This window comes from Brachypodium distachyon, chromosome 5 (genome assembly GCF_000005505.3).
Source record: "Brachypodium distachyon strain Bd21 chromosome 5, Brachypodium_distachyon_v3.0, whole genome shotgun sequence".
Taxonomy (NCBI): Eukaryota; Viridiplantae; Streptophyta; class Magnoliopsida; order Poales; family Poaceae; genus Brachypodium; species Brachypodium distachyon.
The window spans coordinates 5,115,108-5,128,589 of record NC_016135.3 but is presented as its reverse complement, the minus strand read 5'-3'; the positions used below and the strand labels follow the sequence as shown (position 1 = coordinate 5,128,589).

Genomic DNA, 13,482 nt, shown 5'->3' with positions numbered 1-13,482 from the left:
TTGGTGCAGCACCTTGTGTACTTCGTTAGTACAGTGTTGCGCGACGCGCGGGCGAGGTAACCGCAAGTGCAGAAGCTCCTTCTGGGGATTCTCCTTGCGTCCCGCAAGCTGCGCCACTACTTTCAGGCGCACCGCGTCACGGTGGTGTCCGGGTTCTGCCTTGAGCGGGCCCTCACCAACCATGAAGCCACCAGGAGAGTGGCCGAATGGAGGATGGAGTCGTCGGAGTTTGACCTCCATTTCGCCAACTCTAAAAGCATTAAGAGCACGGCCTTGGCGGACTTCATCGCGGAATGGACGTCCACAGGCGTAGAAGAAAGCGAGCTGGAGACCAGCCTGCCCGGCAAGCTGGACGAGGACCACTGGGTCCTCTACTTCAATGGTGCGTTCAGTCTTCAAGGAGCAGGCGCTGGAGTCGTCATCGAGTCACCGACAGGGGACCAGTTGAGGTTCGCTGTCCAACTCGACTTTGCGAACTCCACCAGCAACACGGCGGAGTACGAGGGCCCGCTTGCCAGGTTGCGGGCAGCGGTCGCCCTTGACATTAAGCGCCTAGTTGTTCGCGGCGATTCCCAGCTCGTGATCAACCAGGTGAACAAGGACTACGGCTGCACTCAAATGGCGCCGTACGTGGAGGAGGTCCGCAAGTTAGAATGAAAGTTCAAAGGTTTGCGCTTCGAGCACGTCAAGCGGAAGGATAACTTCGTTGCTGATGAGCTGGCCAAGATGGCAGCAAAGCGCCGGAAGCCTCCGGCGGGGGTGTTCTGCCACAAGCAAGCGGCTCCTTCAGTCACCCACCAGCCGGCTGCCGGGGATGCCCCTCCGGCAGCCGAAGGAACCCCTGCAGCAGCAGGGGTCCATGCCGCTGACATAGCGGCATGCTTCGGCAGGGAGATTCCCTCCTGGGCGGAAGAGATCATCCGCTACTTGAAGGGGGAGGCTCTCCCGGAAGATGACGTCGCCGTAGAGCAAGTAGCGCGGCAAGCCAAGATGTACACTGTGGTGGATGGGAACCTCTACCGCAGGCGTGCGAACGGTGTCAAGCTTATATGCGTGCCGCAGGAAGAAGGGCGTGCACTGTTGGAGGAAATACACCGAGGCGCATGTTTGCACCATGTGGCCTCCCGGGCTTTAGCCGGCAAGGCATTTCGGCATGGCTTCTACTGGCCCACGGCCCTGGCTGACGCGGAGCGGCTGGTAAGGACGTGCGAAGCATGCCAGTTCCATTCGAAAAAGAGCAACCAGCCGGCACAGGCCCTGCATGTCATCCCATCCTCATGGCCGTTCGCGGTCTGGGGGCTCGACATCGTCGGCAAGCTACCGAGGGCGGTTGGCGGTTACGAATATTTGTTCGTGGCCATCGACAAGTTCTCTAAGTGGGTGGAGGTGGAACCAGTGCGGAAGGTGACCGCCCAGGCGGCCATCAAGTTCTTCAGAGGCATTGTGTGCCGGTTTGGTGTGCCTAACAGCATCATCACCGAGAACGGCACACAGTTCACGAGCGCGGCGTTTCAAGCCTATTGCGAGGACATGGACACTAAGCTGCACTTCGCGTCCGTTGCTCACCCGAGGAGTAACGGACTGGCAGAGCGAGCCAACGCCAGAGGTGTTGCGGGGGCTCAAGACGAGAACCTTTGACAAGCTCAAAGGCCACGGGAAACACTGGGTCGAAGAACTCCAGCCCGTGCTGTGGTCCATCCGGACCACACCTAGTCGGGCAACGGGCGAAACTCCTTTCGCCCTTGTCTACGGGGCAGAAGCGGTGCTGCCCCTCGAGCTCAAGCACGGATCTCCCCGGGTACGCGCGTACGGCGACACCAGCCAACACGCGCAAAGGGTTGACGATCTAAACTTCATCGAAGAGCTTCGATGTCGGGCTGCTGTGCGAGCCGCGCGCTACCAGCAGGGACTCCGTTGTTATCACGATAGGCAAGTCCGTCCCCGGGGGCTCGAGAACGGAGACCTTGTCCTGCGCCGGATACAAGGAACGAAGGCCGGGAACAAGTTGACTCCGAAATGGGAGGGGCCCTTCCGGGTAGTGCAGGTGACCAGGCCGGGGGCTGTCCGGCTGGAAACCGAAGACGGCTTGCCGGTGCCCAATAGTTGGAATATTGAGCAAGCGCAAGTACTACCCATGAAGCGGCGGAGCCCGACCCTGAGGTGATGCCGCCGATGCATACCTCTCGAACTAGTGTAGCCGGGCAGCCCCCGCGTGTAAACCACTAGTTATTGTGAATAAAGATAAGTGTTTCGCCCCTGAGCTTTGAGTTTGCCTTGTTTATTCGCATGTTCCTCCCTCTTCTGTCTCCTGCTTTAAGTGCAGAAAGGTGTCTTTTCATACTTGGTTGTGAGCAGGGGGCTGTTGGAGCCTCGAAAACATAAACCCGTTGCCGGATCGTTCCGACACGGGGCATGCAGTTGCCGGGCCTCCCGCAACATGCATCACTGGACATGCAGTTGTCGGGCCTCCCGCAATGTCCATCACTGGACATGCAGTTGCTGGGCCTCCCGCAACAGGCATCACTGGACATGCGGTTGCCGGGCTCCCCGCAACGCGCATCACTGGACGTGCACCGCGCAGTCGCTGCGCCAGGGAAATGAAATGCTCACATCCAAGTTTGGCATCGACCCCTTTGTGCCCGGGGGCTGGGAGGCAGGAGGAGTTTGTCTGTGTTGCTTTGTGTATTTTCATGAATTTCGAAAAAAAATTGCAGCACCTCGGGCCTGGTAAGAATCTAACCTGTAGGAAAGTGTGGAATCTTGTGCACTGTGATGCCCGTGGGCTGCCCACGGGTCGCACCATGCACCGGTGCCTTGTGGTGCGGGATGACCGCAACACAAGAGGCTCACCGCACTCCGAGGCTTCTGACTCGGGAGGGCACCGCCACGTGTACCGCAGTCGCTTGGCATGCGTGGTGGCGGAGATTGTACCACGTTTCGAGGGAGGGGTGCCACGGATGCTGCGCGGGTCCGTCGCACGCGGTGGCAAACCCCCCTCCCGCGCCTATAAAAGGCGCGCCCCAGCCACGGAACGGCTCAGAGCGGAGCCGGGCGAGGGGCCATTAAGGTGGGTGGTGCCCCGGAGGCGCGATGATGGTGTATCCCATCGGCGCTTGGCGCTGACGGGATGCGCTGCCATCGCGCCCTTGCCGCATCACAACATCGAGCCCGCCCCGAGGGGCATCGCAGAGGCACGGTGGAAGTGCATGCCATCAGCGTTCTGCGTTGACGGGTGCACTGCCGCCGTGCTCCTGCCGTGCCTTCTCAAGCGGGTGGCTCCTGGGCGAGGGTCGCCGCGGAGGCACTGTGGTGGTGCATCCCATCAGCGTCCGGCGCTGACAGGGTGCATTGCCGCGGTGCCCTTGCCGCGCCCCTCCATAAGACACCTCCACAAGGAGCAGGGGCTACCGCGGAGACTCTATGGTAGTGCATGCCATCCGTGCCTTGTGCCGACGGGTGCACTATCATAGAGACCCGGCCGCATTCCCCTTGAGAGAGCCTTTTTCGGGCGCGGGTCGTTGCGAGGACGCTGTGATGGCGCCGGTGTCGGCGCCCGCCGCCCGTTTCGGCCCATCACCGCGTCCCTGCCATGGCCCTCGAGCAGTTTTGCTCCTGGGCAGCGAGGGCTGTTACACCCCTTGGGATGAGCTCCCCAAAAAAAACCAGGTCTCCCAGTTGCGGGGGCTGTCGCCGGGAGGCTATAACCTCCTCGCCACCCGTCCCCGCCGCTCGGGGTGGAGCGCAGTTGGCGGCGAGGACGTTATAGCCATCTTGCGGCTGCTCTCGGGGCAGAGTCCTCCTTGGCCAGGGTCCCTCCCTGAAGGCGAGGGTTGCTGCATGAGCGTGGCGGGAGCATCGGCGGCAGCGGTTGCCGCGGGCGGCGATCCTGCCCCCGCGTTCCTGCCGCGTCCCTCAAAAACAGTTTTCCTTGAATAGGTACCCGAGGTGGGTCCCTACCAAGGCAGTGCTCCAGCTGCACTTTACCGCCAAGCGTCACGAGGCATTAGACTGAACGGAAAAGCTAAGTGTCTAAACATGAACGCTGAATTCACTAAGAACTGAACAAAATTGAGCACTGTCCCGTTGGGTGTGGCCCCAGATCCTGCGCGTAGCAGGAGTGTTAAAAGGACACTTGCGGGGGGAGTGCGCTCCCCGTGTGGCTTCGCGGGTCCGTCCTGGAGGGGCACGGCTTGGAGTAGTTACCCCGCAAGTGGAGTGGCTCCCCGCTATCGCTTGGCCCCAGGTCGGCACCGCGGGTCCGTCCCGGGTCCCTGGTCTGGTCAAGGGTGAGGCGCGCGAGTCCCCCGCAACACAAGGCAAAACACGCAAAGGCTAAAAGGGCCACCCCGCTAGACAACACCGGGAACAATGAACATGTCGAAAAACTTAATTGACTAAGAGTCGAACGATTACATGGGCTAATCCGAAATATGATTGTTCAAACGGCACTAAGCGCCATACTTGCTGGGAAAGCAACCAAAAGAAGATACATTGGGGAGCAACAAGCATGGCTGGGGGCTGCGGCAACTAGTTGCCGCCGTCTTCGGCCGGGGGGTCGGCGGGGAGATCGGGCTCCGGCTTCATCTGCATCCGCTCGATGACCTCGTCGACGAACTCGCGCACTGCTTGGGTGTGCGTGGACTCGTCCTCGCTGTCGGACCAAGCGTCCAGCAGGGACTCGAAGGGAAACTCCGGGTCCCGAAGATGAATCCGCGGGAGGATTGTCCCTGCAACCTCCCGGGCGCAGTTGGCGACTTTGTTGGCGCCGTACTGTGCGATCCAGACATCGAGCGCCCCGAGCTTTCCCACCAGGTCGGAGAAGAAGGGGATCAGCGTCGTGACATCTATCCCGTCCACTTCCGCCACCTGCAGCTCGAACTTGGGCAGCAGGTCGCGCAGCGACTGGGCGATCTTCAGTAGCTTCTCCGTCTCGATCTGCCACTGCCCGATCAGCGTGCCGTGATGGAGTCGAGCGTCGTGCACGGCCTTCTTAGCCTTGCGGTCGTTGCGTTCCATCGCCGCGAGCTCCACGGTCTTCGCTGCGATCTTGTTGCCGGCCTTGGCAAGCTCCTCCCGGACGGCGGCCAGCTCGGTCTCAAGCCTGGCCGCTCTGTCCTTGGCGGAGTTGAACTCGGTCTCGTGCCGGGCCGCCGCTCCCACCGCATCATCGGTGGCCTTGACTTGCACCTCCAGCATAACGCGAAGGCCTTGGATTTCGCCGCAATAGTTGGCGATCAAGACGCTTTTCTCGTCCAGCCGGGCCTAGGCCGCTGCGACCACCTCAGCATGTTCCTTCCTGGTCGCCTCAAGGGTGGCCGCCATTGAGTCGAGCTTCCCTTGAAGCTCCATGCGCTAGGCCTCCAGCTGCCGGTGGAGCTCGGCCTCCGGGACCACCGGCTCCCGAGCGTCCTCAGGGCTTGCCGGGCCAGCCGCGCCTCCTCTTCGGCGAGGCACGTCTCCTCGCGCAGCCGGGACAGCTCTCGCCGCTCTCTCTCCACGGCCTCCCGCACCTCGCCGAGTTGATTCTGGGCGGCGGTGTGGTGCTCCCTCACCTCGTTGAAGGAGGTGACGAAGGCCTGTTGCTGGTCCCTAACGGCATCCAGGAACCGGTGCCTCCGCTCGAAGATGCTCGGATCCTAGGTAGGGGGTTCCAAGCGACCCCGGCGAGGGTTCCGAGGTCGGTACTGGGGAGAGTCGCCGAGGAAGATGACGCCCCTGCTGCCGATGTGGGGCTGTGCGCGGGGTCGCCAGCCTGCTCCCGGGGGTCCTGCTGTCCTTCCCCGACAACTTCCCCTGCGCCTGCGCCCAGGGACCCCGGGGTTGGAGAAGCTTCCCTGCTCCCGGCGGGGGCTGCCCCCTGCTGGGCGGTAGGTGAGCCCGCGCCAGCCGCATCCGCAGCTACGGGCACGTCGCCGGGCACTGTCACGGCGGCGGCGGTGTCCACCACTGCCCTTGTCTCCGCCGCAGCGAGGCTAGACGTGAGAGCCGGTTCCGGCTCCACCTCCGCCCCCACGACCTCGACGACCGGGTCAAGCTCGACCACCGTCGCGCCCGTTCCGGGTGTGGGCGCACTTGTGCCTGCAACAATGAGAAGCATGAGGATCGGCGAGTGATGGAGCCATCAAAGACGGACAAGGGTGACCAGGATGGTTACCTTGCGCGGCCGTTTGGCTTGCAGGGGGAGCCTCCCCTTCCTCGCCTGCACTGGCGGGAGCGTCCAAGAGGCTTGCCGCGGGCGAGCTGCCGCTCATTGCAAAAAAGGTACGTTCATGAGTTTGGCTAACAAAAATTGCAGTTGCAGAGGAGTAACGAAGACGTACCGGCTGCCGGCCCTGCCTCCGTGGGGGCTGGGTCGTCAAGGGGCGCGCCTGCGTCGCTGCCGACCCCTGCGGTGGTGGGGTCGGCGGCGCCACTGGCATCGACGCGCGTCCTCTTGCTTGGTGTGCCGAGCGGGGAATCGCTCCTCGCCCTCTTGCTGGCACCCGCCGGCGAGTTGGACATTGGGGGATTACACTCGAGCGTGAAGCCCCGAAAGACACCCCGAGCAGGTGGTGCAGTAGGCGCCCGCGGGATCGTCGTGACCCGGAGAACCCCGGGTGTCGACGGTGATGTCGTCAAGGTGCCGGGAGCCAAACTTGCGGAGGCCCCCACTACCGTGGCGAAGGCCGTTGCCGGGGCTCCGGCGACCCTAGCAGGCGCAGGCGCGGCCGGAGTACCGGCGGGCGCCCCGAGACCGGCTGCCGCCACGATGCTGGCCGCTGCCACTGAGGCGGAGGCCGCCGCCGAGACACCCGCGGCCCCTATTGCCGCAAATGCCCTCGTCTCCTCACGATCAGGGGCGCGTTGTCGCTGCTTTCGTCGTCGTCGTCCACGACGACGACCTCCGAGGACGCAGCCGCCTGGCCCGCCTCGTCGTCCAGCGACTAGATGGAGGGCCAACTGGGCTCGGATCCACCCCCGCTCTCCTCGAGCACCTGTTTCTCACAGGGTGCTTGTGGGGGAGCGTGCGAGACCCGGGTGGGGGTGTCGTCAATCAACCCCCACTCGTTGCAGGGCGGGAAGGCGCCGACGATGTCGCTGAGTGCCTTGACGCCGGCGTGAAGAGAGGAAACCCCCGGCGGGAACTCCGTTGATTGGAAGATCTCGCCGAAGATCCCCCTCACCCATGTCCTGAGGGTCTCCAAGTCCACGCCGTCCTGCTGGAGGCGTGTCCTGTCCCCGGGACCCGTATACATCTACGCGGGCCGGGAGCGTAGCTGCAGCGGGGCTATGCGCCGATGGACGAACGTGCGTGCCACGTCCACATCGCTGAGCCCCGCTAGCCGCAGCGCCTTGATCTTCTCCACGATGGTGGTAAAGTTTCTTCCGCCCCAGCACCGCTCTGTCTGTGCAGGAACGTGTGTCTAGGGTCGTTAGATCGCGGGTTGCCACCCTACATACATATACACGCCGTTTTTAGATCGCCGGACCACGGGTGTCGCACCAGTGGCACCCGGGATACCACCGCTGCGCGACGCATGGGCCCCGTTCCCGAGTTCCCGGGAAGGTTTCCTCCCGGGCAGCGTCTATGAGCAGCCCGGCAAGCTACCACCCCGGAAGGGGCTAGCGGGGCTTCGGGGAATATTCCCGCCGGGGCACCTCCCGGGGGAGGTTCCCGGGTGCGTTAGGCCCGGGCGCTTGCCGGGGATCGACTTGCCGGGACAGGGGGTTCCCGGGCGCATACCCCCGCCTCAAGCGTGGGGCCCAGTAGCCAGATCAACAGCGCCACGCGGGCGCGTGGCGGGCGTGGGATGCGCGGCCCGACCGGGGTAAGGAGTAAGGCGCACGGCTCATTAAATGAGCCAACCGGCAGGGCGTTACCCGTCCGATCAAGGGAACAGTGGTGTCCAATCCTACTCCAGGGTTTTAGACCCCTAGCGGCGGAGGTGGCATCCATGCGCACCACCAGCTCACCGGGGGGAGTTGTATGCCTCCCCGCTCGACACTTGTAGCCCATGCACCGTGGCACCTGTGGCATCCCCTTGAGTATAAAAGGAGGACCCTCGCCCACGGTCAAGGGGTTCGGAAGAAGTTCGGGTTTTGGTTCGTTCGGCTCAGTTGGACTCGTTGTTGACTCCAGTAGACGGTAGGGTTTGGCTGAGTTCGACCAGCTCATAGTTAGCCACCAGCACTAGCAAAGAATAGTAAGGAGCATCTAGCCAAAGGAAGAGGGTATTCGGGAACTCACCCGGCAACCTGTAAGCACTTGATTTTAAACCAATACCAGCTCAGACAAGTAGCACGTAGGGTTTTACACCTCCGGGTGGCCCGAACCTGGGTAAAAAACGTGCGTGTGTTTGTTCTTAGATTAACGCGCACTCTCAGTACTTCATTTCGCCAGCCCCGCAGGGCCCCATCGGCCGTGCCGGCGATCGCCGGGGCGAACCCGACGCCCCTACCGAACCTAAAAGGGGGCCGTGACCGCACACCCCCGGTGTCGGAGCACCGTGCGACGACAACGGGTTGCTTTCTGTTTTTCCAGAAAGTATCATTGAAGTATATGCGACGTTTTTATTGTTTTTTCCTGTGAGTGTTCTGCACTTAACCTATGTGTTTTCCTAGTGGAGTTCATGGCGCGCCCTTGCAATGAGTGCAACAAGTTCAATGTACTGTGCAAATGCCCTGAGGCTTGCCATTCAGTCTTCACAATCACCATGGTTGAAGGGTGTGGCAATTTTGCGGTAATGGGAATAGTTAAGTGTTCACATTTTTATTTTCGACGCTTTTTAATTTTTTTTACCAATGCTTTCTGTTTAAGCAGGTTGTTCCCCAGTTCTTCAAGGATCGCCTGAACGATTTTGCGGAGAACTTCTTTGTTGTTGTGGACTGCCATGGGTTCGAGTACGACTTCCACATCCAAATTGGGACTGACGCCACCTTGCTATGTGGTGCTTATTGGAAACTGTTTGCAAAGACCCACAAATTGAAACCTGGTGCTAGTGTGCACTTCTCTGCCGTGGAGGATGGGGATGCTTTCAGTGCTGTGTTAGTGGGGCAACCAAATGATGTTGTGCTGCATGCTACCCTTTTTGGTTAGTAGCTTGTTTTCTTTCTTTATTTATTAGTTGTTTTATTTTCCTTACTTTTTTCTATAACTTCTTGCTTATTTTTTCATAGGACTACGTGAGGTCAGTGCTGATGTGCGCAATCTCTTCCACTCCACTGTATTCAAGAACATGGCCGACCTAACCGATCGTGAAGTACGAAGGGTTCTGAAAATATTAGATGGATTGGATGCACCCGAGTTTTTCGAACGCGAGATCATCGTTCAGAAGATGACTGATCTTGATTTGGCTTCCCGAGTACTTGTAAGTTTATTGTCATTTCCCTTTTTGCCATTACGACTAGCTAGGACTTTTTCCAAGTTTTCATAAGTGTATCTCGCAGGTTATCCCATGCAAGAGCAAGAATGTGCCGAGGATTCCCACTTCTTGGTATGGCAATTTCAGTTCTGAAAGGCTAAGCAACAAATTCATGGCACTGGCGTACTCAACGACCAACGCATGCGACACTGTGATCCACCAGGGGTGGGAGGATTTATGCATTTGCCACGGGATCAGGAGCGGCAGCGTCCTTATGTTTGAGGTGGGCAATGCAGCAAAATTGTTTGTTCAAGTTTACATTGTCAATCTCTGAAGACTGCCGGTGTCCTCTTTTGTCAGATTCCTATAATATACACCTTCTACCATGAGTTTGTGTTCCCAAGACAAAAACAAGTGTGGATTTTTTGTGTTTTTGACCTTTTTTCATGCACTGGGTAATATGTTTGTTGAGGTGCAGAGGATATGTGGGAATGTTTTCTGTTACAAATGAGTATTGTGTGTTGGCACGAACAAACCTATTTTTTAACGAGTTGCTCCAGTAGTATGTATCAGTGGTTAGTCTGACTAGTAATAAAACTTTGTTTCATATTTACTACCAAACGGCTAAACCATGAGTATTGCTAAACATTTGTTTGATATTTATTTCGGTAACAGGGTTTCCAACAACATAGCAATTACACAGCAAATAGAACAACACTTATGATATGATTCGGATAACGTCGGTTCAATGAACACCACATTCATCGAAACGTGTACATCATAAATAGTTCATGCAACCAACTTAACAATACTTATGTTCTTCAATCAAACTACTAAACTGTTTCAAACCACCATAATTCAGTAATAGCAAATAAAATACGACGAAAACTTTATGGTTCGATTCTCACTTCCTCCCCTTCTTCCTCCCCCTCCTCGCCTTCTTCTTGGAAGGCTCGGCGTCCGCATCCACCTCCTGGGCTTCAAGCTTCCTTAAGAACACGCCGAACGCCTTGTGTTTTGCCACAATGTGAGGAGCCTTCTTAGACACATGCCCAGTGTCTTCACCATGCTTCACCATGCTTTTGAAGTATTCTGCGAGGCTCCACTTGTGACAGAACAGGCACACCCATTTGTCACCGTAACGGTATTCGTACGCACCATACTCCAGTGCATTGAGGACGTGACGGCTTTTCGCATCAATCGATTCCTCCTCACTGCCGACATCCGAATCCTTTTCCTGCATAACATCAACAAGCATATGTTACTACCGAAGATCGGCGTTACACAAGAATATGTAATTCACGACGGATCATCAAGAATATCCAAATCACCGTTTGTACGACGAAGATAATGATTCCGACATAAATTCAGCCATAAATTTCATCACCTACAAATTGGCGTCGATCATGCATACTAAACTCAACTTAACATGAAACTTAACATCAATAATAGTGTATCCGACTAACCCTAACTCGCATAGACTTAGCATACCGATGACAAACTAGATTGCATCGACAAACCCTAGAATAACATTGCATCGAACTCATGGACTAACTAGTTTGATCTTACCTCTGGTTCCAAGTCGCTGAGGACTTCATCAAACTCCGTGTAGTCTGCCGAGTCGTCGGAGAAGTCCCAGTCGTGCGACAGATTAATGGGGTCGACGACGCCGACGACGTCCTCCTCCTGTTGGCGGGTATTGGACCTCGCGGCGATCTCGGACGGTGAAGACGTCACCGAACCTGCCGGTGCTTTACCCAGCGCGGTCACGCCTTCCTTCTCCTCTGCTGCATCTGCCACGATCACGGCCTCCTCCTCCTCCTCCACTGGATCTGTCACGATGGCAGCTTCCTTAACCAACGCGGTCACGCCTTCCTTCTCCTCCGCTACACCTGCCACGATCACGGCCTCCTCCTCCTCCTCCACTGGATCTGTCACGACGGCAGCTTCCTTGACAACAGCCACGGCGTCGTCTGCTCCGTGCGTTCGCTTCATCGCCGGAGGTGGTTGTGCGTTCGGAGCGTTTTTTTCTTCTCCGCTAGATTAGAGGGAGTCATGGGGCAAGTCGATGTGAACGACGCGGGTTTTATTCCATAACGGGTGCGTCCGGGACGTTATTTCTTTTCCTGGATTAGAGGGAACAGTGGGGCAAGTCTGTGCCGACGACGTGGGTATTATTCCATAACAGGCGTACGCCGTCACCGAGTACGCCGAGTACGTATACACGTCGACGCGAACGAATACAGTCGCGTACAACCCCTTGAGGCCCGTATGGGCTTTCTAGGGCCATACGTTGGGTTCTACGCGGCGATATTTACAAAATTGCCACGGCGGGCGAAGGGGTACGCGTCAATCCCAACCGTTCTTGTGTTTTCGCCCGACCAACGGGGGTCGTATAGAATGAGAAGTGATCTGACAAAGACTTGGAAAGAAAACGTGTATAGGCTGGGATTTTTTTTGCTTGTCGACTGTGACTAGCAATGCCGTAGGACTACTCCTGTCCTGAGTGCTACATGTAACCTGCGAAGCACGCAGCAAACTAGACGAACAAAACGAAGAGGCGATGCCATGACATACCTTGCCGGTGGACGAATTCTTAAGTGGTGTGTTGTCAGAGCTGGTGTCGACCCAAACCACACAAACAAACCCAAACTGCTCAAAGTGATTATGCATTGCTTGAATAATACTCCGTATGTGGCTATGCATTGCGGTTTTGTGTTGGAGTAGCATGCCTGATAACTGAATGTGGCAACACGACATGGAGCATTGCAATTTTGGTATTTCACCCGTTTCAGCGTGCCAAATTAGGAAGGTACTACAAGACTTACCGCATACCGTTACTGCTTACTCACTGGTCTTCCACGCGCTGGCTGGTGGCGGAGCTCGCCATATTGAGCCGCCGCCCCTAGGGTTAAGTTGCTGGCGGGGGCTTGAGGCTGAGAACGAGGAGGCCGTGCGCAAGAGCGAGCCTGCCAACGAACTGCGGCTTTAAACCCGGAAAGGCCGTGGGCAAGAGCGAGGCGCGGAGTCGGCCGGCCGGGATGGGACGACGGCGGGTAGGTGCTTGTAGGGGCCCGAGGTGCTTGCGCGGCGCAACGAGCCTCGGGGATTTGGGCATTGGCGGGCAGAACAATACAGGATCGAGAGGGAGCTGTTGGAGTAATGGAGCAGTAGTACGGAGTAGTAATTTTATTTAACTTCAACTGAATTTATCAAAAACATCTAAATTACGAATTTAAATTTAGACTTGTATAGTTGGGCATAAAATTCAATTTGTAATTTCATGAAGTAACACTTATACCCCAATTCCTTCCTAAAAGGCACCATTTCTCCGGAGCACACAAAAATGATCTTCTGGAATTTAAATTCAATCCTATCAAAAATTTGATTTCATTTTTGCCAAATGAAATGAAATGGGGCTACAAACAGGGTGTCACAGCTCTCCTAAAAAAACAAAAATAACTGCCAAACTGGGGTTTATTTGCTTGACAATTTGAAACTAGAGTGTGAAAGTAAGAATTTGCAGAAACATCTACCTATTTATTGATTATTAATACAACAAAGTATGTGAAATTGAACAAACTCAAATACACACTGTTGTAGTAAAATAAAACCCTTCTATGAGCCGGGCCGTAAATCTTACGTGGCGACGACTAAGTCAATATTTTCCTACAAGGATCAAGGTGCCTACGTGACGCGGTCAATCCTACATGGGAACAATTAAGACAAGTCAACAAGTCAAGTCTCTCATGTCATTATCAATGGGAGAAATGAGCTTGAGTACGTGTCAAGAAAGGTGTAGGAATGAGGCTTTTGGTCCATGGTGGATCATGGACCAACCCCTAATTTTCCCACTCAGTGCACACAAAAGTTATGAACCAAGAAGCTACTTTACCACTTTGCCCACCACCTTTCTCTCTCACTCAAGGGTAGCCATGTTCTTTTGTCATGTATCCCTAGGCTATAAATACCCCTCATGGAGGAAAGTACCATTCGCTCTTAACTTGAATAAACTAAGGGGAGAGGGCTAGAGAGCTTCTTTGAGGAGCTCTAGTTTCGGGATCTCGGGAAGCCTCGTTCGGCCCGAGCCCGAAGGAAAAGAAGTCGGGTTAGAGTTCTAAGGGTATCTCGACCTCGCTAC

At 56.6% G+C, this 13,482-nt stretch overlaps 2 protein-coding genes across 3 annotated transcripts; one reads left to right on the top strand and one right to left on the bottom strand.

Moving 5' to 3' along the window:
- The first annotated feature begins 8,597 nt into the window (after positions 1-8,597).
- On the top strand, positions 8,598-9,675 carry LOC112269361. The gene is made up of 4 exons (XM_024456033.1): positions 8,598-8,720; positions 8,801-9,071; positions 9,157-9,347; positions 9,427-9,675. The coding sequence occupies exons 1-4, from the start codon at positions 8,610-8,612 to the stop codon at positions 9,673-9,675; spliced, it is 822 nt and encodes a 273-aa protein (XP_024311801.1). The 5' UTR covers positions 8,598-8,609.
- A 404-nt stretch (positions 9,676-10,079) lies between these two features.
- Positions 10,080-12,422, bottom strand: LOC112269435. 2 transcript variants are annotated; one of them, XM_024456190.1, is made up of 2 exons: positions 10,911-12,422; positions 10,080-10,578 (listed from the first exon to the last, which is right to left on the bottom strand). In XM_024456190.1, exons 1-2 carry the CDS (start codon positions 11,334-11,336, stop codon positions 10,246-10,248), a joined length of 759 nt encoding a protein of 252 aa, XP_024311958.1. In that variant the 5' UTR covers positions 11,337-12,422; the 3' UTR covers positions 10,080-10,245. The 2 variants fall into 2 exon arrangements, 1 of the variants encoding a protein (XP_024311958.1); XR_002961281.1 differs by having other exon boundaries at positions 10,448-10,578; positions 12,170-12,422.
- Between the last annotated feature and the right edge of the window lie 1,060 nt (positions 12,423-13,482).

What these genes read in the sequence shown, in the direction of transcription:
- LOC112269435 (XM_024456190.1), bottom strand. Translation starts at nt 11,336, where the DNA reads ATGAAGCGAACGCACGGAGCAGACGACGCCGTGGCTGTTGTCAAGGAA. An exon ending in TCAGCGACTTGGAACCAGAG is followed by an intron (nt 10,579 to 10,910) that starts GTAAGATCAAAC and finishes GATGTTATGCAG; the next exon opens with GAAAAGGATTCGGATGTCGG.
- LOC112269361 (XM_024456033.1), top strand. Translation starts at nt 8,610, where the DNA reads ATGGCGCGCCCTTGCAATGAGTGCAACAAGTTCAATGTACTGTGCAAA. An exon ending in AAGGGTGTGGCAATTTTGCG is followed by an intron (nt 8,721 to 8,800) that starts GTAATGGGAATA and finishes CTGTTTAAGCAG; the next exon opens with GTTGTTCCCCAGTTCTTCAA. An exon ending in GCTGCATGCTACCCTTTTTG is followed by an intron (nt 9,072 to 9,156) that starts GTTAGTAGCTTG and finishes ATTTTTTCATAG; the next exon opens with GACTACGTGAGGTCAGTGCT.